Consider the following 26842-nt stretch of genomic DNA (forward strand, 5'->3'; position numbering starts at 1 on the left):
CATCCATGGAACTTCCACCTTGGCCCACAGCCAGTTGCCCCACCCCGTGGTCCTGCCCAGTGCCTCGGCCGGTTGGGCCGTCAGCCCAGCACTTAGTACAGTGCCTGGCACGTTAGTAAGCGCTTAACAAATATCAGCATTATTTTTGTTATTATTCTTAGTGAATAGAGCACGGGCCTGGGAGTCAGAAGGACCTGGGCTCTAATCCCAGCTCAGCCACATGTCTGCTGTGTGTTCTTGGACAAGCCACTTCACATCTCTGGGCCTCAGTTACCTCACCTGTAAAATAGGGATTAAGAGTGTGAGTCCCTCAGGGGACAGGGATTGGGTCCAACATGATTAACTTGTATCTACCTCAGTGCTTAGAACAGCGCTTGGCACTTAGAAAGCACTGAACAAGTACCATAATAATAATAATAGTTGTTATTATTAACTGCGTCTAGGGATGGCAAATATGTCCACCAGGATACAGGGAAAATTTCCTAAACGCCCTGACTTCTCTAAACAAAGGGGAAGAAAATTGGCCACGCTAAGAACCAAGTCATAATCATTATTCTGCGCGGAGATCAAAATCGCACTCCAGTCAGCTCACTTAAAAGAATGTGAGAGATCCAGAAGAGGACAATTGGACGACGTGAGGCCTTTTGAATTGTTAAAGAATAACCAATTAAACGCTTTTGTAAGTGATTTCAGTGCTCTTCAATGATGCCAAATTAAAAGCCCAGGGAACTAAAAGTCTTTAGGTCTGTACCATCCATGATAAAGGGGAGAAAAGCCTGGCTAAATCTGGAGGGGTGACAGTGCCTAGAGAGGGCAGGAATTTGTCTTTTTTTTAATTTTATTTTTTATGGCATTTGTTAAATGTTTACGACTTGCCAGGCACTGTACTAAGCGCTGGGGTAGATCCAAGATAATCAGACCGGATACAGTCCGTGTCCCGCATGGGGCTCACTGTCTTAATCCCCATTTTATAGATGAGGTAACTGAGGAACAGAGAAGTTAGATGACCTGCCCAAGGTCACAGAGGAGATGAATGGCAGAGCTGGGATTGGCATCCAGGTCCTGCCTCCCAGGCCTGTGTTCTATCCACTAGGCCACCACCTTTTGGGAGCAGTGCCTTCTTCCTAGAAGTAAAATGGTCCCAGTCGAGTTCTAGCACAGTAACAGAGATGGGACAGAGAGGGGAAAATTTGGTAGTCCCCACCTTTCTTTTTTGTGGTATTTGTTAAGCATTTCCTATGTGCCCCCAGGTACTGAACTAAGCGCTGGAGTAGATATAGGCAAATCAGGTTGGGCACAGTCCTTGTCACACAAGAGGCTCTCAGTCTCAATCTCCATTTTACAGATGAGGTCACTGAGGCAGAGAGAAGACAAGCGACTTGCCCAAGGTCACACAGAGATAAGTGGAGGAGCAGGAATGACAACACGGGTCCTCCGACTTCCCCAAAAGGAGCAGACTTTCTGAGGGCTGGACTTCCCCCGACCTATTTTAAAGCTTGATCTTTCTGTGGAAATGCAAATCTAAATGAAAGATTCATTCTGTTCTCCGCCAACTGAGTCTAGCAAATTTACTCACGTTAACGTCTGTCTCCACTTTTAGACTGGAAGCTCACTGTGGGCAGGGAAGTTGTCTACCAACTCTGGTATAGCGTACTCTCCCCAGTGCTTAGTTCAGTGCTCTGCACACATAAGCGCTCAAAAAATTTGACTGATTGATTGAAAAGCAGCAGGGCAGCCAGAGTGAGTACTTCCGGGATGATCAACCGGGGCACCCAGTTTGGAGGCGTATTGATATGAAAGCAGATCTTTTGAATCAATCGAGCAATGGCATTACTCTAGGCAGAGCACCGCACCGGACGCTTGGGAGAGCACAATTCAGTGGTGTGGGTTGGCACGTTCTCTGCCCACCAGGAGCTCTGAGCCAAGGCTTTTCTTACCCAAATAACGCCCAAGCATTTCCATTTACCTAGCTGGGTGGGCCTCGTGTTGCTCTCTTCTGACTCTGAGTGACTTTTACCCCTTCTGGGATTTCTGTTCCTTGAGCCCTTCTGGAAAGTCTTCTACGGTAAAAGCACGTTACCCCGCAGGCCGATGGAGCCAAATTTGGAACCTGCTGGCCTCATCTTTGGAAGAAACTGCTGATCACTTCAGGTCTTTGGCAAGCAGCGTTACCTTCCTTTGACTTTAGCTTTGACCGGCCCCTTCCTTTTCTTCTCTCTTCCGAATCAGGCGACGGTGTTTATCGAGTGTTTCCTTTGTGCAGAGCGCAGTCCTAAGCGACGGTACGGCAGAGTTGGTAGACGTATTCCCTGCCCACAAGGAGCGTACAGTCTAGAGGGAGAGGCAGATATTAAAATAAATAAAGGATACGTACCGAAGTGCTTGGGCACTGAGGGTGGGTTGAATATCAAGTGCTTTAAAGAAAACAGACCCAAGGGCAAATATGTCTGTTCATTGCTCTATTGTACTCTCCCAAAGGCTCAGTTCAGTGCTCCGCACAAAGTAAGCGTTCAATAAATACGATTGAATGAACGATGTGGCGCGGAGAGGGAACAGGAGAGAGGAGAGCTTAGGCTGGGAATATTTGCTGGTCTAGATCGGAGGTGAATATGCCTGTCTCCTTTCAGGAGCAAAGCCAGTCTCTCACCGGTCTGGAGCCCGGGAAGGATTGTAGAAGCAATTAGCGTAGCCGAGAGGAGCTTATTGGTCCCTGAGAGCCCTCCTAAGAATGGACTGCTCAAAGTCTTTAGCGTATTAACAGCAGGGCAAGCAGAAGATATGCCCCACAGACTTAAAGCGTCCCCAGGGAGGTACAAAGTAGAGGAAAAACTCAAAACTAGAGTTCAAACACAGTGTGAGCCCTAAATGTGTTTCCAATAGGGAAGGAAAATCACTGAATGCAAATGGCATCTATCGTGAAAGGGTCTGTTTAGTTCTCACAAAAGGGACTCTCTGAGAATGAAATTAATGTACGGATTTAAACACGGAATTATGATTTTCGCTCTAAGGGCTGTAGTATAAGCATGTCATAGCAGATATATTTCATACTGGGGGGCTGGGAAAGGGCATTCGGGATATATAATAATAACGATCGTGGTATTGGTTAAGCGCTTGCTATGTGCCAAGCACTGGTCTAGCACTGGGGTAGATACAAGTTAACTGTCAGACACAGTGCCACATGGGGCTCACAGTCTAAGTAGGAGGAGCAGAGGTATCCATTTTATAGTCGAGGCCCTTTTATAAACTGAGGCCCAGAGAAGTTAAGTGATTTGTCCAACATCACACAGCGTATAGGAGGTGGAATTAGAACTTAGGTCCTCTGAGTCCCGGGTCCCTGCTCTGTCCACTAGACCACTCTAGTTCCCAATTATATAGAAATTATTATTATTGTATTTGTTAAGCACAAAGCATTACCCTATTTATTTCGTTAATGAAATGTACATCGTCTTGATTCTATTTATTTGCAATTGTTTTAATGAGATGTTCATCCCCTTGATTCTCTTTATTGCTATTGTTCGTCTGTCCGTCTGCCCCGATTAGAATGTAAGCCTGTCAAAGGGCAGGGACTGTCTCTGTTACCGATTTGTATATTCCAAGCACTTAGTACAGTGCTCTGCACATAGTAAGCGCTCAATAAATACTATTGAATGAATGAATGAATGAATAAGCACTTACTACTTGCCAAGCACTGTACTAAGAGCTGGGGTACATAGGAGATAATCAAGTTGGACACGGTCTCTCTCTCACACGGGGTTCAGTAGGAGGGAATAGGATTTCATCCCCTATAAGCCTATTTATATGTAGGACAGGTGTCCTTACGCTGACTCCAAAAGATCCAGAAGAAATCAGAGCAGAAGCCCCCAGCTGGGATGAAGCTGTTCCATTCTGGAATATCAACCCTCCGGGTCACGTGATTCCATGCTGTTCCTCTTCAGGTCAGTGGAAGGTACACCTCGCAACCGAACAAATTCCATTTCCTTTAATCATCTCCCCATAAAATGGTCATATACACCCAGATTTCCAAATATTGGTCAATCTAGAGGGCTGGTTTGTCATTCCACTGGGGATAATCCCTTCCCTAACAGCCGAGAAGCTGCCTGGGGTGTAATGAGCTTAGTAGTAGCAACATGGCATGGTAAGTGCTTAGTAGAGTGCTCGGCACACAGTAAGCACTCAATAAATACAACTGAATGAAAAAATGAATGAATGGGTAGAGCACGGGCCAGGGAGTCAGAAGGTCGTGGGTTCTAATCCCAGTTCTGCCACTAATCTGCTGTGTGACCTTTGGCAAGTCACTTCACTTCTCTGGGCCTCAGTTACCTCCTCTGGAAAATGGGGATTGAGGCTGTGAGCCCCACATGGGACAGGGAGTGTGTCCAACCTGATTTGCTTGTATAATAATAATAATAATAATAATGGTATTTTGTTAAGCACTTACTATGTGCCAAGCACTATTCTAAGAGCTGGGAGAGATCAGGTTAAAATAGTGTTAATCCCCATTTTACAGCTGAGGTAACAGAGGCACCAAGAAGTGAAATGACTTGCCAAAAGTCACACAGATGACAAGCGGTGAAGCCGGGATTAGAAACCACGACTCTGACTCCCAAGTCTGTGTTCTTTCCACTAAGTCACGCTACTTCTCCCGACTGGGACTTTGTCAACTTGATTATCTCGTATCCACCCCAATGCTTAGCACAGTGCCTGGCCCAAAGTAAGCGCTGAACAAACACCACAGTTATTATTACTAGTAGTAATAGTACTTATTAAGCGCTTATTGTAGGCAAAAAACTATACTAAGGGCCAGGAAAGAATACACAGGTGAACATCAGATGGTTCATTTCTTAATAAGGACAAAGCAGACTTTCTTCTGGCAATCCTTTGGCATAACCTATCACTGAGTTCCTTTCATCTTTTTTCATTTTCGGGGGACAATGGAAATATGGAAAGGTTATCTTTTCAGCTGGCAATCTATTAGGAAAATTTACTAATGTAATGTACTGGGTAGCTACAGAAATTACTTACCAGTAAAGACACCAACCCTCTTTCCCAAGCAACAGAATACATTCCTGTTCTACCACCCACCCACTGCCGAATTAGGTTTCCTCTCCCTCCGAACAGACGCGGTCCACCAGCATGGCTAACACCTGTTCCTTCTCATTTTTATTTATTCGAGCAACACCCTGGACATTTAACAGCAAGTTTTAAGCAGGGAGTTCTAAGAAAAACTTTTCCCCTTTGCCAAGTTGAAAATAAGTTGTGTAAGCAATCTACAGTGACCTAAAATAGTAATAACACATTCAATGACCGAAGCATTTGTGCTGTAATGCCTAAAGCAAGTTTATAAGCAATTTCCTGGCAAGGTCTCCCGGTGCAAAGAGCACATAGTTATCAGGGAACCTCCATTACAAATTCTGGTCTCTCTGCGGGCTTTTTTTTTTTCTCCGTAAGCGCAGGTGACTGATCTACAGAATCCTAGGTAAAAACCAGCCGGCGGATTTATGGAAGTCTTCCCCGTGGAAGAATCGTTCTGATATGGGCCTACCGGTCTCTAAACCGAATATGACGTTGGTTTTCGGGTCGTTACAATTTCCGGCCCAGCGGTAAACGCTACCGATAATTGGGTTCCGGCTGCTTCAGAGACACTTTCGGTTGGAGAGGCGAGGCAAATAGTTCTGGGGATGTCTGAGGCCATCCCAGGGGAAAAGCGCACATTTCAGTCAGAGTACCCGCATCCTCTTCAGCCCACCTCATCCTCGAGATGTCGGGAGCGGTCGACCCTTCTGGGTATCGGAAAGAGCTGTTGGCGGGTGCCCTACAATGGCTTTTTGGTTTTAGACGCGGGAGTCGATTTAGGATTGCTTTTGGGAGCTAATCCTTGGCTTGCAGAGGCAGAGGCGCTATCTACTGCCCACTTCGGGGCCTGTGGAGGCTGTCTGTTGGCAGGGTAAATCTGTAGGATTGAGATATCTGAAGGGTCCAGGCCCCGCTTTAAACCGGACCCGGAGGATCCTTTTCCGGCAGTAGAGAACTGGAAATAAAAGAGAGGTTCTGAATGAGATGGGGAAGTGACAGCGCCGAGAGGAGGGACCTGAGAGGAACTAAACAGTACTTTGAGGCAGCATGGCATAGCGGATAGAGCAAGGACCTGGGAGTCAGAAGGTCGTGGGTTCTAATCCCGGATCTGCCACGAGTCTGCTGTGTGACCTTGGGCAGGTCACTTCACTTCTCCGTCTCTCAGTCACCTCATCTGTAAAATGGGCAGTGAGACTGTGAGCTCCACATGGGACAGGGATTGGCTCCAACTCAATCTGCTTGTCTGGCATATAGTAAACGCTTAACAAATACCATTATCATTATGATTATTCTTAGTTGGTGTTCTATGGAGAATTGAGAGACTGAATTCTCACATTTTAAAAGAATGACTGGTGGCATTTAATAATAATAATAATAAACATAATAATAATTATGGTATCTGTTGAGTCCTTCCTATGTGCCAAGCACTGTTCTAAGCGCTGGGATAAATACAATGTGATCAGGTTGTCCCAGGTGGGGTTCACAGTCTTAATCACCATTTTACAGATGAGGTGTCTGAGGCACAGAGAAGTTAAGGGACATGCCAAAAGTCACACAGCTGACAAGTGGCGGAGCCGGAATTAGAACCCACATCCTCTGACTCCCAAGCCCGTGCTCTTTCCATTAAGTCACGCTCCCTACGTGCCCGACGCTGTTCTATGCAGTGACGTGGAGACGAGATAATTAGGCCAAGCACAGTCCCTGTCCCACAGCTCTAACGTACATATCCTTATACTCTGCCCTTCCCTTCTCTGTAATTGATTCTAACATCTGTTTCCCCCCCTAGATTGTAAGCTCCTTGACAGAGAAATCACGCCTACCAACTCTATTATATTGGAAGCAGTTTGCCCTAGTGGAAAGAGCACGTACCTGAGAGTCAGAGGACCTGGGTTCTAATCCTGACTCTTCCACTAAATTGCTCTGGGTGACCTTGGACAAGTCACTTCCCCTGACCTCAGTTCCTTCGTCTGCAAAATGGGGATTCAATACTTGTTCTCCCTCCTACTTAGACTGTGAGCTCTCTGTGGGACCTGATTATCTTGTATCTCCCCCAGCACCTAGTGCAATGCTTGGCACAAAATAAGTGCTTAATACATACCACAGTTATTATTACCATTATTATTATATTATGTTAATCATTATTACTACTAATAATATTATTATTACTACTAATAATAAGTTACCTAATCCCCATTTGACAGATAAGGAAACTGAGACACCGAAAAGTGACCTGCCCAAGCACACAGTGTAGGCAAATGGCAAAGCCGGGATTAGAACCGGATCCCTTAAATTAGACCTGGGTTCCGATCCCGGCTCCGCCACATATCTGCTGTGTGACCTTGGGCAAGCCATTTAACTTCTCTGTGCCTTAGTTACCTCATCTGTAAAATGGGGGTTAAGAGTGTGAGCCCCATGTAGGACAGGGACTGTGTCCAACCTGATTAACTTGTATCGACCCCAGTGCTTAGAACAGTGCTTGGTACATAGCAAGTGCTTTACAAGTACCATAATGAGGATTATAATTATTATCATCAATAATAATAATAACAAATCTCAGGCCCCAGCTCCTTCCACTAGGCTGGATTTGCCTTCTTCTATATTTTTAAACAAACCCTGGCACTGAAAGGGGTAGATTGTCTTGAAAAAACACTTTGATCCTCGCTATCATTCCAATTCAGCTTCCGTCTCTCCCCGGACAACATGGCGGATGGGCTCTGACTGGACCGGAGAGAGGAAACTCCCCTCTGGGCGTGGGAGTCATTCCTTCAGCTCCCTGAGACGCGAAAGAAAATCATCTCCCCCAGCCGACCTTAAAAGTCTGGAGGAGTGTGGAGAGTCTCAAAGAAAACTCCCCAAGAATTGAAAACGGGCCATGAAATAAACCGGCTCATTATATCTCCAGCGAAATGAGATGAGCCACTGCAGATATTTTCTTAATATTCCCCCTGCCCAGGGGCTCTGGAGACCCAGTGTGTTTTCTTCAACTCAATGTAATTCTTGATGGCAGTCTCGGTTTACAGATTGAGGCTTTAAATCATTTGATTATTGTACGGAAGAAAAAAAAAGCTCCACAACACCAATTCTACTGCCTTCTCATCCCTGACTCGAGAGACTCGATAGGGAGCCAAGCAGCCGTTCTCCACTGCACGCCTACAAGCGCCTGGCCAATGTCATGTGGACCACCTGCAGCACCTCACGCTGGTTTTGATTCTGATTTTCTTGAAGACATTCCTAGGGGAGAGAAGCCCCGCTCTCTCCTGATTGCCACCCTCTGGGGTCAGTCTGCTGCTATCCGCACTGTGAGCTGACCAAATCTCGGTAGTTTATTTATGTACTTCTAGTAATGTCTGTCTCCCTCTCTAGACTGTAAGTTCGTTGTGGGCAGGGAACGTGTCAACCGACCCTGTCCTATTCTACCCTACCTGCACACAGTAAGCACTCAATAAATGCGATCGATTGGTCGATCGCACCTCTAAGACCTTAGTTCTGACCTTCCTGTTGGTGCACGCCCCATTTCAGTTCACCATTCAGAAACTCCTCGCAAAATGCTCAATCTTTCCTCAGCAAGGGTTGCCAAAAGCAGTCCCTCAACACCAGTGAATCCAGTCTCCCAGGAACTAAAGTAAATCAATCAATCGATGGTATTTATTGAGTCCTTACTACGTACAGAACACTGTACTAAGCCCTTGGCGGAGTACAGTAAGTCATTCCCTGATAGTGAGCCAGGAAGTTGGGAAGAGCACTGGGAGAAACATTAACTGTCGCAGACGACGAGGAGACGGTGTAGCGAAGCCCTGTCTCTATCGGGCAGTACACTAAAATCAGGCACGCCAATCAATCAATCAATCAATCCAACTTAAGGGTGGGCTGCTTCAGCATTCTTTCGCATTCATATGTATGCCCCTCTTACAAAGTTTAAAATGACTCGCTGTTGTTAAATGATTTGCCATTAGTGGGCAATTATCAAATAGGGGGAACTGAAATTGATTTATTGAACTAGCCGCAATTTTAAATACAAGTTAATTGGTGGGATTTCCACAGGAGCAGAGACTGCGGTCCAAGATTAGTGGGGAGGAGAAGGCAGGAATGGGAAAGAGGAAAATTAACCAATCGGCCAAACAGTTAAATAAGTGAAATGATTCAAGTCAATGGTATTTATTGAGCGCTTACTGAATGAGAGCACTCTTCTAAGTGCTTGGGAGAGTACAATATAACAGAGATGATAGACACCTCATTCATTCAATCGTATTTATTGAGCGCTTACTGTGTGCAGAGCACTGTACTATTCGCTTGGAAAGTACAGTTCTGCAACAAAGAGAGACAATCCCTTCACATAATGGGCTCGCAGTCTCGAAGCGGGGAGACAGACATCGAAACAAGTAAACAGGCATCAATAGAATCAATATAGATAAATAGAATTATAGAAGTATATGCATCAAAACAAGTAAAAGGGCACTAATTATAAATAAATAGACACGTTCCCTGCCCACAACAAGCTTACAGTCTAGAGGGGGAGACAGATATTAAAATGTACATAAGCAAAGAAAGAGGAAAAAGCAAGAGATGAGACGTGAGAAAGATGGACTGAGAAGGAGGTGAGACAAACACAAAGAGCGAGAGATATCTCAAGCACATATACACGACCACACGTCCTACCTTGACCGTCTCCCTACACGCCCCTCTACCCACCATTTTTAGCGGGCTGAAAAAGTCTAAGTTCTCCCAAAGCGTGCATTTAATCACTAGGGATAACTCTTAACTAAATCCACACACTCATTAGAGGGAAAGGTATATGTAGACGCACCACCCTCTCGTTCCTTTCTGCCTCTAAAACAGCTTTGCAAAAAAAAGGTTCCGCAGATAAGATAAATGAAAACTGGTGGGAATTCGGTATAATTTTCCAAAAGTACTTACAGTCGAGCTTGGCTTCATATGTGTATTCTTCTTCTTCACGGTCCCGTTTGTTAATGTGTTGATGTGATGCTTTTTCTTGTTGAGCTGTAAAAAGGCAACCGAGGGGCTGAAGTTATTGGCAAGGTACCCTTGGGGCATGGTCTAGTGGAAAGAGATCAGATCTGGGAGTCAGAGAACCTGGGTTCCAATCCCGGCTCCGCCATTTGCCTGCTGTGGTGACAGGGGGCTATAGTGGGGAAAAGCCAGAGTGACTAGTGGGAGAATAATAATAATAATAATAATAATGATAAAAATACGTGGGGACAAGCCAGAGGGTGTGGTGGGAAGAAGAGTCAGGGTGTGGTAGGGATGAGCCAGAGTGGGTAGTGGGAAAATCTAAGTGGGACAACCCAATAACCTTGTATCTATCCCAGCACTTAGAACAGTGCTTGGCACATAGTAAGAGCTTAACAAATACCATCTTTATTATTAATAGTATTATTAATGTATTTTAATGTCTGTCTCCCCTCTAGTCTTTAAGCTCCTTGTGGGCAGGGATTGTGTCTACCTACCTTATTGTATCCTCGCACGTGCTCAGTACAGTGCTCTGCACACAGTATGCACTCAATAAATATCAGTGATTGAAAGTGCTTAAACACAATAATAATAATAATTAATAATTCATTCAATCAGATTCATTGAGCACTTACTGGGTTCAGAGCACTGTACTAAGCGCTTGGGAAAGTACAGTACAACGACAAACAACAATTAGGGAGATAGGGTGAAAACTAGAGGGGTCAAGGGGGGGGGTTTCCTTGCTCACATACATGCTCATTAATGTAGCCCTGATCACCCAGAACCAGAGCTTCAAACCCCAAGCTTGTCTGACTTTCCTAGGATGCTGCCTCCAGATAATAATAATAATGATATTTGTGAAACACTTACTATATGCCAGGTACTGTACTAAGCACTGGGGGGAATACACGCAAACTGGGTTGGATACAGTTACTATCTTACACAGGGCTCACAGTGTTTAATCCCCATTTTACAGATAAACTAACTGAGGTACAGGGAAGTGAAGTGGCTTGCCCAAAGTCACACAGCAGACAGGTGGCAGAGCTGGGATTAGAACCCAGGTCCTTCTGACTCCCAGGTCTGTGCTCTATCCACCAGGCCACACTGCTTTCTAAACTCCACGGTACATAGGGAAAATGTGGCGAGGATTCAAAGGAGAGGAACCCTGATGATTGATTTCCTAGATTCAGGTTTCCAATTCTTTAATTTGCAGAGATCCAAGACTCATTAGCCTGGACAGGAAAAGACTAAAGGGAGACCTAAACGATTTTAGGCATATGGAGATCAGAGAGTGCAGTTACCACTTGGACTTTTTTTAATTGTATTTAAGAGCTCACTATGTGTGATGCACTGTTCTAAGAGCTGGGGTACATACCAGTTGGTCAGGTCAGGAACAATCCCTGTCCCACATGGGGCTCTGGTTCTAATGAGGACAGTCCATGTGTGAAGGGGCTCAGGTGACAGAACATAGAATGTGGGTAAAGATTTCGGCGAGAGCTCTTAATGTAGGTATTTGGGGTTTTTTTGGTATTTGTTAAGCGCTTACTATGTGCAGAGCACTGTTCTAAGAGCTGGGGGAGGTACAGGGTAATCAGCTTGTCCCACGTGAGGCTCACAGTTAATCCCCATTTTACAGATGAGGTAACCGAGGTACAGAGAAGTTAAGTGACTTGCCCCAGTCACACCGCTGACAAGTGGCAGAGCTGGGATTCGAACCCATGACCTCTGACTCCCAAGCCCAGGCTCTTTCCACTGAGCCATGCCAGCAACGGACTGCCAAGAGAGATTGGGAACTCTCCTACTCCAGATATTTTTACGAGGAGAGACGCCTTTCTGCTGCAATAGTTTAGGTCTAGAGGGGAAACAGACATTAATGTCTATGTTAATATAATTAATAGAATACTAATATACTATAATATCAATATGAGAATTAATAATTATATATCCTCAACACTCTAATAATATAAATGTCTGTTTTCCCCCTCTAGAATATAAGCACACCGTGAGCAGGGAACGCGACTACCAACTCTGCTGTACTGTACTCACCCAAGCGCTCAGTACAGTGCTCTGCACATAGCAAGCACTCAAAAAATACCACTGATTGACTGAAAGATGTTTCCTGCCTGGAGGCAAGAGTATGGACAAGATGGCGTCTCACAGTCCTTTCCACCTGGAGAGTCCTCCGTATTATTCTGGTTTCAATTTTTCCCAGCTCGAGTCACTAGATTCCAAAGAGGACTCGAAGTTATTTTTATATTGTATTTTTCCAAACGCTTAGTACAGTGCTTTGCACACAGTAAGTGCTCAATAAATATGACTGAATGAATGAATGAAGGTATGCAAAGGGAGATTATATGTGCTAGAAAAACAAAGTAAAATAGACTCCTCTTGGCATTCACCGGCATAACTTTATCCTGATGAACTCGTCTGCTGATAATGGATGCAAAACCAGTAAGCTCGAGGCATATCATTGGAAGTTGATATCAGTGCCTGGTGATTGAAAACTGTTACCATTTCTCTGAATTTTGAGTAAAAAAAAAAATATGCTATTTAAGTTAAGTGGTTTATCACCATAGCAACCATTCCTAGAGTCACACATTTAAATTACGGACTGATTCAAAGTCCAAATGCCAGGACATTCTGTTACGAACTGTGGCCTCTGGTTTGGGGATGCAATAAGATTCCTCTCACTTCACAATCCTCTTGTGTCCAGAGGATGAGGGCTGAGAGAAGATCGCCCTTCTGGCTTTCCTACTTACAGGTCTTTTCCTCAGCCATAGATGGTGACACTGAAGCGAGCTGATTGCATACATATGGATTTTAAATCAAATCTAATCAAGCGCTTAGTACAGCGCTCGGCACATAGTAAGCGACGAATAAATACCATTAACTGATCTAATTCTCTCATACGGGAGGCACGTTTTCCTTCATTTTCAGTCTAGTCATCTTAGATCAGTGCTCCAGCACTTAGAACAGTGCCCCAGTGCTAAGAACAGTGTTTGGCACATAGTAAGCACTTAAATACCCTCATTATTATTATTACATTTTGTGTGCAAGGAAAATGAAAGGATTTGCATTCTCCTCTCCAAGGGATCGGTTGGCTGATTTTCCTCTCGAAACGGTAAGATCTTCCTTTGTTATGTGCTTGCTATGTACTGGGCACTGTACTAAGCACTGGGGTAGATAGAAGACAATCAATCTGGACACAGTCCATATCCCGCATGGGGCTCACAGTCTTAATTTTCATTTTATAGATAAGGTAACTGAGGCGCTGAGACGTTAAGTGACTTGCCCAAGGTCACATAGCAGACGAATAGCAGAGCTGCGATTAGAACCCAGGACCTCTGACTCCCAGGCCTTTCCGCTGGGCCATGCTGCTTCCTTCTTCGAAAGGAACCCCACACGAACGTTTTAGTATTTGCAATTTCCCTCTAGACTGTAAGTTCACTGTGGGCAGGGCACTTGTCTGCCCTCTCTGTTGAACTGTATTCTCCTAAGCGCTTAGTACAGTGCTCCATATATGGTAAGTGTTCAATAAACACCACTGGCTGATTGATTCAATTTCCAGAAAAAGTTTACATAACTGAGGTTTCAAATCTAACATTAGGCTTCCTTGGAGGGAAAAAAGATCCGCTACTACTGAGATCCTACATCGGCAAGTAGTTGAGAAGCAGCGTGGCTCAGTGGAAAGAGCCTGGGCTTCGGAGTCAGAGGTCAGGGGTTCGACTCCCGGCTCTGCCACTTGTCAGCTGTGTGACTGTGGGCGAGTCACTTAACTTCTCTGTGCCTCAGTTACCTCATCTGTAAAATGGGGATTAACTGTGAGCCTCACATGGGACAACCTGGTTACCCTGTATCTCCCCCAGCGCTTAGAACAGTGCTCTGGACATAGTAAGCGCTTAACAAATACCAACATTATTTATTATTAGTCCACCGATAATATATGCTCTAGATAAATACACTTACTCAAGGATTTCATTTCATATGCCCTCAAAAGAGTTTGTTCAACGTAATAATGTCTTGTCTTATGCCGTCGAGTTGTTCCTGACCCATGGCGACTCCATGGATACATCTCTCCCGGAACGCCCCACCTATCGGCAATCGTTCTGGTAGTGGATCCACAGAGTTTTCTTGGTAAAAATATGGAAATAGTTTACCACTGCCTTCTTCCGTGCAATAAATTTCACCTCCACCCTTGACTCTCTCCCATGCTGCTGTTGCCCAGCACCGGTGAGGAATATAATAATAGATCATACTAATTATGGTATCTGTTAAGCACTTATTTTGTGCCAAGCACTGTGACTTCACAGCATGTACACACAACACACACAAACACCTCCTTTTTCCCCCACCGACCATCCCTCCCTGCCATACAGCTGTAAGCTTCATTGTGGGCAAGGAATGTGTCTGTTTACTGTCACATTGTACTCTCTTGAGTGCTTAGGACAGTGTTCATCACACAGTAAGCGCTCAATAAATACGACTGATTGACTGACTACTAGGGTAGATACCAGATAAACAGGTCGGACACAGTTCTTGTCCCACGTGGGATGCACAGTCTAAATACTAAGTCTAAATCCTTTCCACTTAGACTGGGAGCCCCAGGTGGGACAGAGACTGTGCCCAACCTGATTAACTTGTATTTTACCCCAGTGCTTAGAACAGTGCTTGACACATAGTAAGCGCTTAACAAGTACCATTTAAAAAATTAGAAGATGAGAAATTTCTCAGTTTACAGATGAGAAAACTGAATCAGAAAGAAGTAAATCCACTGGTCCAAGGTCAAAACAGCAGGTAAGTAAAGGAGCCGGGATTAAAATCCAGGCTCCCTAATGCCCGGGACTGTGTTTTTTCCACTAGGCCACGCTCCTTCCCTCAAATGGCCTAAATTAATATGCTGATAACTAAGGACTCTTTTCTCCGTGGAACTACAAAGTCAGAGCTCAGAAGACCAAAGTGTGAGCTTGAAATCTGCCACCCAAGCCCCATCTTAGCTCACATAGACGATTCCATTTTCTCCCGAAACCGTTCAGGGGGTGTTTTAATTGGCAGACGCTGTTTTTCTCCAGGTGTCTTCTCAGCTTAATGACGGTAGCAGAATTACATTATTTATCAGGCTTCTCCAAGGAACCGATGCTAAAGTGGTGATGTGCTATGGCAATCAGTAACATCCCTCCAGGTGTTTCTTACAACTGTCTCCTCTCAAGGTGAGGCTACATAACACAGTAGGAACACTCACCTTTATTATTTGCATTTCTTAATTAGATTAAGGATTCTCATCTCTTCCCTGGTGCTCAGTACAGAGCTTGGCACAAAGTATGCACTTAACAAATACTCCAGTTGTGAAAAATTCAAAAATGAAATGAGTGGATTCTGTTCAACAACGTCCAGGCAATTTTATCCTAGTCCAATGAGCTAAAGGAGTTTTTTCTGTTGGTTAGTTTTTAGCCTAACTGATGTTTTAAAACTCCAATTTCATCTCACTGTCGGCAGTCTACAGATCCAGGCTACTTTTTAGGAATTGTGTGATCAGCATGGTTTCTGTGAGAATACATCAAATTGGGTAGTAGAGATGGAGTTAAGAGATTTCTCCGTGAGGAAGTAAAGATGCAATGAGCAGAGAAGACTTCTAGAATAAGTCCTTATATAGCTTCCAATTAAATTATAGTCAAATTTTAAATCCTTGATTAGAGAACAATTTTGAGTGTTTACATACATATCGCATTCAGAAGTCTTTAGGGGTTTTTTTCTGGCTTCATCATATTTGTTATGTCACATCTCTTTTTGGCCAAAACACTTTTTTTAGGCAAAATAGTTTCGCTATCCATTCTTTTTTTTTTTTAACGGTACTTCTTAATAATAATGTTGGGATTTGTTAAGCGCTTACTATGTGCAGAGCACTGTTCTAAGCGCTGGGTGAGAGACAGGGTCATCAGGTGGTCCCACGTGAGGCTCACAGTTAATCCCCATTTTACAGATGAGGGAACTGAGGCCCAGTGAAGTGACTCGCCCCCAGTCACCCAGCTGACAAGTGGCAGAGCCGGGAGTCGAACCCGTGACCTCTGACTCCGAAGCCCAGGCTCCTTCCACTGAGCCACGCTGCTTCCCCTAATATGTGCCAAACATTGTACCACACACTGCGGTAGATACCAGATAATCATGTTATACACGGCCCCTGTCCTACATGGAGTTCACAGTCTTAGTAGGTGGGGGTAGGATTTAATACCCATTTTACAGGTGAGGTAACTGAGGCTCAGAGAAGGTAAGTGACTTGCCCAAAGTCACACAGCAGGCAAGTGGTGGAGCTGGAATTAGAACCCAGATTCTCTGGCTCTCAGGCCTGTGTTCTTTCCACTAGACCACACTGCTTCCCTAGAACTTGGGGGTTGGTAAGTCACTTAACTTCTCTGTGCCTCAGTTCCCTCATCTGTAAAATGGGGATTAAGACTGTGAGCCCCACGTGGGACAACTTGATTCCCCTGTGTCTACGCCAGCGCTCAGAACAGTGCTCTGCACATAGTAAGCGCTTAACAAATACCAACATGATTATTATTCTTTCAGGAATTCACATTGCAGAACTTGACCTATGTCTGAGATCCCTCATGTGTCCCCAACTGTTTCTGCCAACAGGTCACTGTGCTGTATCCAGATACGCGTCATCGGAAGAACTGCCGTAACGCTCTGACTGAAACGTGTAGTGAAAACACGCGCTATGGAAGCACTGACTGCACAGGCAATATTTCAAAGGCATTGTGTTGATGTGTCGACGTCCAGCATATTAATCACCGGCACCTACGTGAGGAAATGGCCAACGGCATTTCCAGTTTTCACTTTAGACGTCTACATTTCTCAGTCCCATCAAGACATCTTCCTCTCTACAAGGTCATCAGTTCAACTTCATTTGTGTGCTGCTAATGAGGACTTGAAAGAACAAAAGTAAGTCCTTAACATTAACCTGACTTTTGTATAATTTACGAGTGTATTTTTTTTCCTGAACTATATTGAGAACATTTCTTTAAGTGCCAAAGAGTGAAGACAATTTTGTTTCTTCTTCTTCCTTAAAGGGCAGCGCTATTCAAAACCCTCTGGATCAAGGGAGGCATCTGAGTTCAATCCAAATCTTTCTACCTTACTGTTCAGAAACGACCAGGGTGAAAGTAGCAAGTCCCAATTTTAGGGGATTTTTTTCTCTCTTTTTTTTTTAGTGAAGAGCCTAGATGGACCCATTTTTTGACCCACATTTCTATTTCAGAACAATTCTTTACAATTTCCCAGGTCGAACAATGACCCATTGAGGAAAAAAAAAGGGTTATTATCTAGGACAATACAACAGAGTGGGGAGTCATATCTTAAAAAGAGAAGCAGCCATATCTTAGAGAAGCAGAATAGTGTTGTGGATAGAGCACGGGCCTGGGAGTCAGAGGTCATGAGTTCTAATCCTGACTCCACCACGTGTCTGCTGGGTGACCTTGGACAAGTCACATCACTGTGGCTCAGAGGAAAGAGCCCGGGCTTGGGAGTCAGAGGTCATGGGTTCGAATCCCGGCTCCACTACTTATGATAATAATAATAATAATAATGTTGGTATTTGTTAAGCGTTTACTATGTGCAGAGCACTGTGCTAAACGCTGGGGTAGATACAGGGCAATCAGGTTTTTGCACGTGAGGCTCACAGTTATTCCCCATTTTACATGTGAGGTAACTGAGGCCCAGAGAAGTGAAGTGACTTGCCCACAGTCACACAGCTGACAAGAGGCAGAGCCAGGGCCAGGATTCGAATCCATGACCTCTGACTCCCAAGCCCGGGCTGTTTCCACCCTAACCCTACACTTATCAGCTGGGTGACTTTGGGCAAGTCACTTAACTTCTCTGTGCCTCCGTTACCTCATCTGTAAAATGGGGATTAAAACTGTGAGCCCCAAGTGGGACAACCTGATTGCCCTGTATCTATCCCAGCACTTAGAACGGTGCTTGGACACAAAATAAGCACTTAATAAATACCATCATCATTATTATTATTCTCTGGGCCGCAGTTACCTCATCTGTAATCCCAGTTACTCTACTAGGACACAGGTGCTGTTTTTAGATATTACACAGTCTTGGGAGGATGCAAATATTCTGACGAGAAGGTAGTGAGAAACGAGAGATGTAATCTAAGAAGGGAGCTACTCCTTTGAAGAAAGAAAGCTGCGAGATCATTGTTGACAAAATAGCCCGAAAGGAGGCTGTGCTGCTAGGGTTAGCTTCCAGCCCTCTCTTCCCAAGCAGAGGCTTCTGACCTTTAATCACCCACTTCAGTCCCTCATCCTGTGGCTGAAATAAACATCATTTCTCATCAGACAAAGAAACACTGACAAGAGAGAGGTAAGACTGAGTGAAAAATCTACAAGAGTGCTTTCATGTGTTTGGTGTTTTTTTTAATTTTTGAATGGTATTTGTTAAACACCGTGTGCCAGGCACTGTTCTAAGCTCTGGGGGAGATACAAGCTAATCAAGTTGGACACGACCTCTGTCCCACAAGGGGCTCACCATCTTAACCCCCATTTTATAGATGAGGTAACTAAAACACAGAGGAAGGGAAGTGACTTGCCCAGGGTCACACAGCAGACGCGTGGCAGAGGCGGGATTAGAACCCAAGTCCTTTGGACTCCTAGGCCTGTGCTCTATCCACTATGTCATGCTGCTTCTCGGCTTGGTTCTTCGATGGTGAGCTTCCATAGCTAATTGCTCCTTCTTTGCCTTCCAGAAAGAGAAGCTGAGGGATGGAGGGAATGGCGTGGTGCCTATCCATCAATCAGTGGTATTGATTCAGCGCTTACTACGTGCAGAGCACCATACTAAATGCTTGGGAGAGAAGCAGCGTGACTTAGTGGAAAGAGCACGGGCTTGGGAGTCAGAGGCCCTGGGTTCTAATCTCAGCTCCACCACTTATTCATTCAATAGTATTTATTGAGCGCTTACTATGTGCAGAGCACTGTACTAAGCGCTTGGAATGTACACTTATGAGCTGTGTGACTTTGGGCAGGTCGCTTCTCTTTTCTGTGCCTCAGTTACCTCGTCTGTAAAAGGGGGACGAAGACTGTAAGGCCCACGTGGGACAACCTGATTTCCTTGTATCGACCCCAGTGCTTAGGACAGTGCTTCGCACACAGTAAGCGCTTAACAAATACCATCATTATTATTATAGCAAAGCAGCTTGGCTCAGCGGAAACAGCATAGGCTTGCGAGTCAGAAGACGTGGGTTCTAATCCCGGCTCCGCCACTTTGCTGGGTGACCGTGGGCAAACCACTTAACATCTCTGCGCCTCAGCTCATCTGGAAAAATGGGGATCGAGACCGTGAGCCCCACGTGGGACAACCCGATTACCTCGTATCTACCCCAGCGCTTGGAACAGTGCTCGGCGCATAGTAAGTGCTTAGCAAATACCATAATTATCATAATTATTACTATTATTATTACTACAGAATTAACAGTCCCTAATGAGTTTACAGTCTAGAGGGAAGAATTTGGGGGAGGGGTGAGGAGCAGGGTGACTCCTTCCTTTTCCCGGTGAGTTCATTCATTCATTCATTCATTCAATAGTATTTATTGAGCGCTTACTATGTGCAGAGCACTGTCCTAAGTGCTTGGAATGTACAAATCGGTAACAGATAGAGACAGTCTCTGCCCACTGACGGGCTTACAGTCTAATCGGGGGAGACGGACAGACATGAACAATAGCAATAAATCTGTGGTGAGGAGGAGAAGGTGAGGCCCTCTCAAGGCCGAGCAACAGTGGAGACTGTATCATCGGGAGGGTAGCAGGGTGAGGGTCACAGCGAGGAACATTAACCACCGGGTTCGTGAGCAGTCATAGATGGAGGAGCATTCGCCTAGACCTCGCCTTGATGGAGAAGTGGGTAGAGGGGCTGGGAAGGACACACCTCAAAGAAAGGAGAGGAGTTGGATGCGAGTGAGGTTTCAGGGGATTGGGCTCTTGGGGTGGTGGTGAGAGAGGAGGACAGGGAAGGACTGGGAAGGTGGTGGGACAGGGGAGGGCATATTGAAGTCACGAGATTTCACTTTTTTTTCCCCAGTGGTATTTGTGAAGCGCTTACTATGTGCCAGGTACCGTACTAAGCACTGGGGCAAATGCAAGCTAATCGGGTTTAGACAGAGTCCACGTCCCACAGAGGGGCTTCATTTCCCCGGTCCTAAGTGGTGGCTGCTTCCAATCCAACCGCCTTAGAAAACTGTGCATTTTAACTCCCATTTTGGATGCATGGGTGTAGTAATCGTCTGGGCAGTGTTTCTTTCCTCTTACCTGTTTGGCCGGAGTAGAGGATTTACAGCTCACATTCTCAGTTTCGGGCCCCACACTCAGGCTTAAGAAGCTGTTATTCTCATCTGAAGTTTCTCTCTCTCTCTCGCCTGAAGTTCCCTCAAAGTTTTCAAACATCACAGTTGTGGAAGGCAGGTCAACACTTTCCTCATTTCCTACATAATTCTTCCATTCTTTCATCATCTCCAGAACATTTGATGGCCCCTCAGAAGTGAAGGTTTCACCCTAAAATAGTTAACAGTCATTTTTCAGTGTTATAAAACCACTGGCTTTAATGATCTTGTGTTTTCTAGCAGCATTTGTGATGGATTCAGCTACTTGGCAGAAGTAGTATGTGGCCAACTTTCCATAAAAAATGGTGAAAAACTTAATCCCTCTTGCTCTTTCTTCTCCCAAGATGACCATTTGTAATTCCTCCAAGAAAAGTCTACAACTCTATTTAGCTAAATTTGCAATGCTGAAATTTGAAGAGAAAAGAAAACACCTGAAACACACAGTGCTTTGGACCTTTTGAAAATTATTTCTTAGATTTAAAAATGGATTCACTATATGCAGTTCCTGTAGTTCAGAAGTAGAGAATGGAATTCTTGGGCTCAAGAGAAATATATACTCGAGGGGTATTATTAGATTTTATTATGGTTTATACGATTTGGGAAAAATCTGAATTTAGACTGGAATAATATTAGGCTTTATTATTTATTATTAATATTTAGCTTTTATTTTTATGATTCACATACAACATCTGCATATAGCTTCAGAAATTTGGCTCCTTTCTGACATTAGCAAATGGTTAAATGAACACTTAGCATCACAGCTATGTGTTGGTAGCCAGAGCTTTAAGCCCGTCTCAGGCTCACACCTGGCGAGTTTCCAGTATTGTACCAGTCTCAGCTAAGGGAGGAAGAGTCAAGCAGAGGCTTACCCATTCCGTTCCTAGCTTGGGCAATGGCTAGCGAGCGGAAGGCAATCTGCTGCAAGTCAAAACTCACCTGTGCTGTGCTGTGCTGAATATGGGAGACAGTCCTATGCGTGAAAGAAGGCAATGGTAAACCACTTCCATATTTTGACCAAGAACACTCTAGGGATACCCTATCAGAATGATGACAGATGGAGACGGGGAGTTCTGGGAGAGATGTGTCAAAAACGACTCGACAGGTATAAGACAACTGAATGAAGGAGGATGGTAATCACAAAGGAGAGAAGGAGACCCTGCCAGATACCAGTTACCCAAGGAACACCAGACTTTTTGCAGAGGGGGTGAAGGGAAATCCCCCAGAAAAAAAAAAATAACTAAACTTTCCCAATGCCACATTCTACATACCCTGTCCATATTAGGGCCGAAATAGAATTTCCATAGGAAAATTTTCTGCTAAAAAATATCCTGCCCCATATAGACAGGGCCTATATAATGGATTAACCAAAGATGAAGACAATTTCACAGTGAGGGAGGACCAAGAAGTTTGTAGCCAGTAGGATAAATAAGGTCTTAGCCTAACTCGGCTAAGAGCTACAAGAAAATCTTTCCTATTTATAAAAGATATCAAATAGAAACGGCTATGTATAATGCATATAAATAGAGACATCTCCACACAAATAATTTTCCCAGCTATAAGTGTGTTTGTAATGCTATTCAGTTATGTATACATTCATGCATTTACACTGAATAAACTGTGTATAACATATATGTATATATGTTTATATATGATAATATAAATAATCTAACTATATACAAAACAAAAACACCTTCACGGGTAGGAAAAGTTCATTTTAGGGACACCAAATACAAAAAAAGGGCCTTAAACAGTGACTCAGAAATAATCACTCATTTCATCTCCAACATAAAAGGAACAGAAGAGCATTTTGCAGATAAGATAGCTTTTGAGAAAAGGAGCGCAGAATGCTTTTGGAGAAGCACCAAAAAGGCTAAATACGGTTTCGAAAAAGAAGTGCTACGAAAGAGCTGGAAGGCGACACTGATGACTTTTCTACAGTAAACAACCTCTTTTTTTTTGCAACTCTGGGACCACATTACTCTTCCTCAGAAACATGATCCTTTGGATCACAGAAGCATCTGCGTTTGGAAAATGAAAGCTAGTGATACTCTACCTAGTAGCGATGGTCTACCTAGTAGAGCGGTAGCAGGGCCATCGCTAAAATGGTTCTGATCAGCGGGTGTCACATCGCCGCCTTGAATAACAACATCCTCTCTGTGCCACGTGGGTCGGTGTCTGGTTCCGTTCGTCGTGGCAGATTTTCCCTAGCACGGTACTTCTTCTGAGTCTGAGGAATAATGATGACTGTTTGGCTCTCTTTTACATTACATCCATTTACATACACATGGAGGAATCGTTTTCACTGTTTTCCTCAGAAGACTTCGGTGATAAAACATGTGGCAAAGCTCACAATACATCAAGCAAATGAAAGGAGCCTTTCATCTAGCTGAGCCTTCTGAAAAATGACACTATATTAGCAGCAGGTGCTGAATAATGTAAGCTTTGGTTAGAAAGTAACAAGCCTCAGAGAGAACTAACATGGTTTCTTTGGGTCTTTTATTTCCAAAAATGGATGCTGGAGTTCAGGTAGCGAGGCTAAAAGTATTATAGCAAACACTGAAAGTGACTAAGAACATTTTTTAAGGTAGAGATATATTTCTGACCCTCACACCCTGCCCTCTGAATATTTCTGTAACACGGTACGCTTTCGGTCAATTCTCTGTCAGCTAATGATTCGTCAAAAAATTCCAACCATCGTATTAAAGTTCCGTCAGGAGGAAGTAATGAAAATAGGTGATGAAGCCCCCAAAGGAGGAATACTGGAAAAACAATCATAATTAGGGAGAAAATTGTGCTGATTAACAACCGTGATTAAATAATTCATGAGGAATCATTTGCAACATCTATGGCCACGGTACGGTCTTGATGATGATAAGACCCCTAGTGGAAAAAGTTCACTATTGGGAGGCAGAAGACCTGGGTTGTAGTCCCACACCTGCCACTAGCCTGCTGCATGACCTTGGGCAAGTCACTTGACCTCTCTGGGCTTCAGTTTTCTCATCTGTACGGTGAGGAAAACTGTGTGGGACAGGGACAGGGTCCTGTAAAATAACCTTCGCTCATTCATTTAATCATATTTATTGAGGGCTTAGTGTGTGCATAGCACCATACTAAGCGCCTGGGAGAGGACAACAACAAACAGACACATTCCCTGCCCACAGCAAGCTCATAGTCTAGAGAACTGATCCATATCCCAGCATTTAGGACATAGTAAGTGCTTTAGAAATGTCAAAATTCATTATTACCAAGGAAAATAAAAGTGAAGCTTTCAAATTTTACCACACGCTACAAATGTACTTATTCTGAAAGTGGAATTCATAATGATTTTCTTGGTAAGAGCTTTAGAGAAGGTACCAAGTGCTTCATAGATGTCAAAATTAATTATTAGCACTCACCGAAAATGAGTGTGAAGTTTTCAAATTTTATCACGCTATGAACGTACGCATTCTGAAAGTGGAATTTACCATGATTTTCCTGGTAAGTCATTTAGAGAATTTTAAAAAGGCAAAGATTGGCCTTTTAGGTCAGAAGGGCTTAGAACATATCCCTAGGTACATAAAAGAGAGGTAGTCAGGTTTGACGAATGTGAAAGTAAAGCCAGAACTAATTCAGTACAGAGGACTCTTAAATAAAATAGGGAACAAAGATGCAAGAGGAAATACAAAGAAAAGGCCAAAATATACCAAAGAAAGGTTAAATCAGTAAAGAACATAATGGAAGAGTAAATCGCATGCAACATGGCATTTTCTCTGTCAAACATACATATATAAAGGTAAACAATCCAAAAGGAAATGGTCCAAGATGGGAGAAAATTAATCATTAGTGACCTGTTTTACAACTCACATGCTTACGATCAAATGGATGAGCATTTTGTAGAGACTAGTGGTATAACAAGCTGTGGCCAAAAGTATTTCTAAAGATATTTCTAAAGTTTAAGCTCTTTGAAGACCGGAAATGCGTGACTTGCAACTGTTGTACAGTGCTTAGCACTTCATAGGCATTCCAAAAAGACCATTGATTATTAAAAGACGACGATTGGAAAAAGAAAGATTCAAAGTCGTTGGTTTTGGGTTATGGTTTTTTTAGGATTAAAAACCCACAGTGGAATGCCGCATTGACAGATCCGTAGCCTCAAAAAGCTTTGAACAAATTAAGGATAAAATGTAAAACTAAAACTTAAAGCTAGTGCCAGAGATGAATATTTGGAGGAACCGATGAATACCTGTTATTGATATGCACATACTTGGAAAATATGTGTCAGATTTAGAAAAAAAATGGTGGACCAATCAATCAATCGTTTGTTTTTAATGGTATTTGTTAAGAGCTTACTATACACCAGGCACTGGGGTAGATATAATGTAAGCAGGAAATCAGGCCTGTTTCTCTAAGAAAGGAAGAGACAAGTCTAAATGGCAGAGAGGCTGAAAGAGCTTGTGCTCTCCCAAGCACTTAGTACAGGCTCTGCACACAGTAACATCTCAGTAAATATGACTGAATGATTGAGCTCCCCTTTAGAGCATGACAAAAAAAAGTCAGGAAGAGAGAAAGGGAAATAGATGAAGAGAGAGAACAGGAAGGAAAATATTATCAGTATAATCCACTAGGAAAAAGGATAATCTGGCTAACCAAATATTTAAAAAATTAAAGCTTTAATAGGCACCTGATTTATGAGAAAACATAGAAGAACATGGAATTCAAATCCTTGTGGTACTTTTTTTTAAACCAAAGTAAAAAGCAAGCAGCAAATTAAATTTTGTGTGTGCCCTTCAAGTTGGGAACACGCTCGGGGAAAGGGCTTTGTTTGTACTTTGTAGCCCTTCTGTTTGATTTATTAATATCTTCCTAGTGATTCTCAAAAGGCTGTTATTTCATTCACAAAAAGCTATCACGATGTTCATTAACCCAGCTCAGGGATCAAGTTTGCTCTGTTTTTGTCTTGTTTCCTTGCCCTATTTAAATGGCCAATTCTTTCCTCTCGAGAGTGTTTGTTCAGATATTGGGCCAGTTTTATTTCATCTGCCCCATCTTCTTTACTCTGACATCAATCGATGGTATTTACTGAGTGTTTACTGAGGGCAGAGCACTGTACTAAGTGTCGGGAGAGGGCAACAGAGGAGGTAGACTCCATCTCTGTTCTCAGAGAGCTTTATAACTTAGCGATTTACTAGTTTAGTCTAGCACAATCTAAGTACTTAGTGCAGGGCTCTGTGCATGGTAAGAACTCAATAAATACCAGTGATTGACAGTACACTCTATTCTTGCCAAGATGAAGACCTAGATTTCTCCCAGCACTAATCTCTTGGTGCAGCTCACTGGCACCCTTTATGATAGTGATTTGTGTGATAAATATATTTTCTTCTACTGAATGTTCCCAAGTGTTCAATACAGTACCGTGCACACAGTGGATGTTCAATAAATACCTCTGATTGAGCCGTTGTTTTCCTTATCGTCTCGTACATCTTTGATTCAAAACATACCACCGTATTAAAAGAAATCAGATCCATTAAGACAACTTCTTTGTCCATCATAAGACTCATCAAATAGGTAGAGAGAGTAAATATAAGGATGGTGGCCTGTTATTCGGGTGACATTTACATCGAATAAGGGACTTTTCTTTGTAGTTTGGTGTTTTAAAGCCCCAGATGGACCAATAAAAGATTGGAATGTTTCAGGTCAATTTGGAAATGGGTCAGAAGAAACTGGATAGCAGGAGGCAGCCGAATCTATAAACTCCCAGGGGAACTGGTGAGGTTTTAGTGCCTGCCAAGAGGGCCCATTTGTATCCAAGGCAAACAGACAAATTGAATCAGCTCTCTGCTCACTACTTACCCTCGTTCCTCCCCCACTAATAGTAGTAATAATAATGGTATTTGTTAAGTGCTTACTCTTGTGCCAGGCACTGTACTAAGCCCTGGGGTGGATAGGAGCAAATTGAGTTGGACACAATCCCTGTCCCGCAAAGCAATCACAGTCTTCATCCCCATTTTACAGATGATGTCACTGAAGCACAGAGGAGTAGAAGTGGCTTGCCCAAGGCCAAACAGCAGATAAGTGGCAGAGTCGGAATTAAAACCCCTAACCTTCTGACTCCTAAGCCCGTGATCTACCACTGTGCCATGCTGCTCCTTGCTATTACCCAGCCCTCCCTCTAATGCCAACTTATGCACTGTACCTCCCTTTCGTCTCTCGCTGTCCGGGCCTCTCTCAACTCTGGGTGGGTGGGAGAGAAAAAGGGGTGCCCTAAGGACAGGGTATCTTGGGGTTTGCTCAATAGTCCCAGATTTGCAGTGTGGAACTGAACAAATGAGTCAATTAGCTGAAAAAAATGCCTCATCTTGTCTTTTGCTGTCGAGTCGTCTCCGAATCCTAGTGACTCCATGGACACATCTTCTCCCAGAATGCCCCACCTGCGATCGATCTGGTAAT

The 26842-nt window shown here is 43.7% G+C and overlaps 1 protein-coding gene across 2 annotated transcripts in view; it reads right to left on the bottom strand.

Moving 5' to 3' along the window:
• Positions 1-5138: 5138 nt before the first annotated feature.
• STK33 (serine/threonine kinase 33) overlaps positions 5139-26842 on the bottom strand; it is a 140434-nt gene continuing 118730 nt past the window's right edge. For both annotated transcript variants that reach the window (XM_029061565.2, XM_029061566.2), the window contains 3 exons: positions 20346-20588; positions 9988-10071; positions 5139-6028 (listed from right to left, as the gene is read on the bottom strand). In XM_029061565.2, coding sequence (XP_028917398.1) covers positions 5813-6028; positions 9988-10071; positions 20346-20588 — 543 coding nt within the window. In that variant the 3' untranslated portion in view covers positions 5139-5812. The remainder of the gene's footprint in view (positions 6029-9987; positions 10072-20345; positions 20589-26842) is intronic.

The sequence above is a fragment of the Ornithorhynchus anatinus genome, chromosome 3, assembly GCF_004115215.2.
Source record: "Ornithorhynchus anatinus isolate Pmale09 chromosome 3, mOrnAna1.pri.v4, whole genome shotgun sequence".
NCBI classification, from domain to species: Eukaryota; Metazoa; Chordata; class Mammalia; order Monotremata; family Ornithorhynchidae; genus Ornithorhynchus; species Ornithorhynchus anatinus.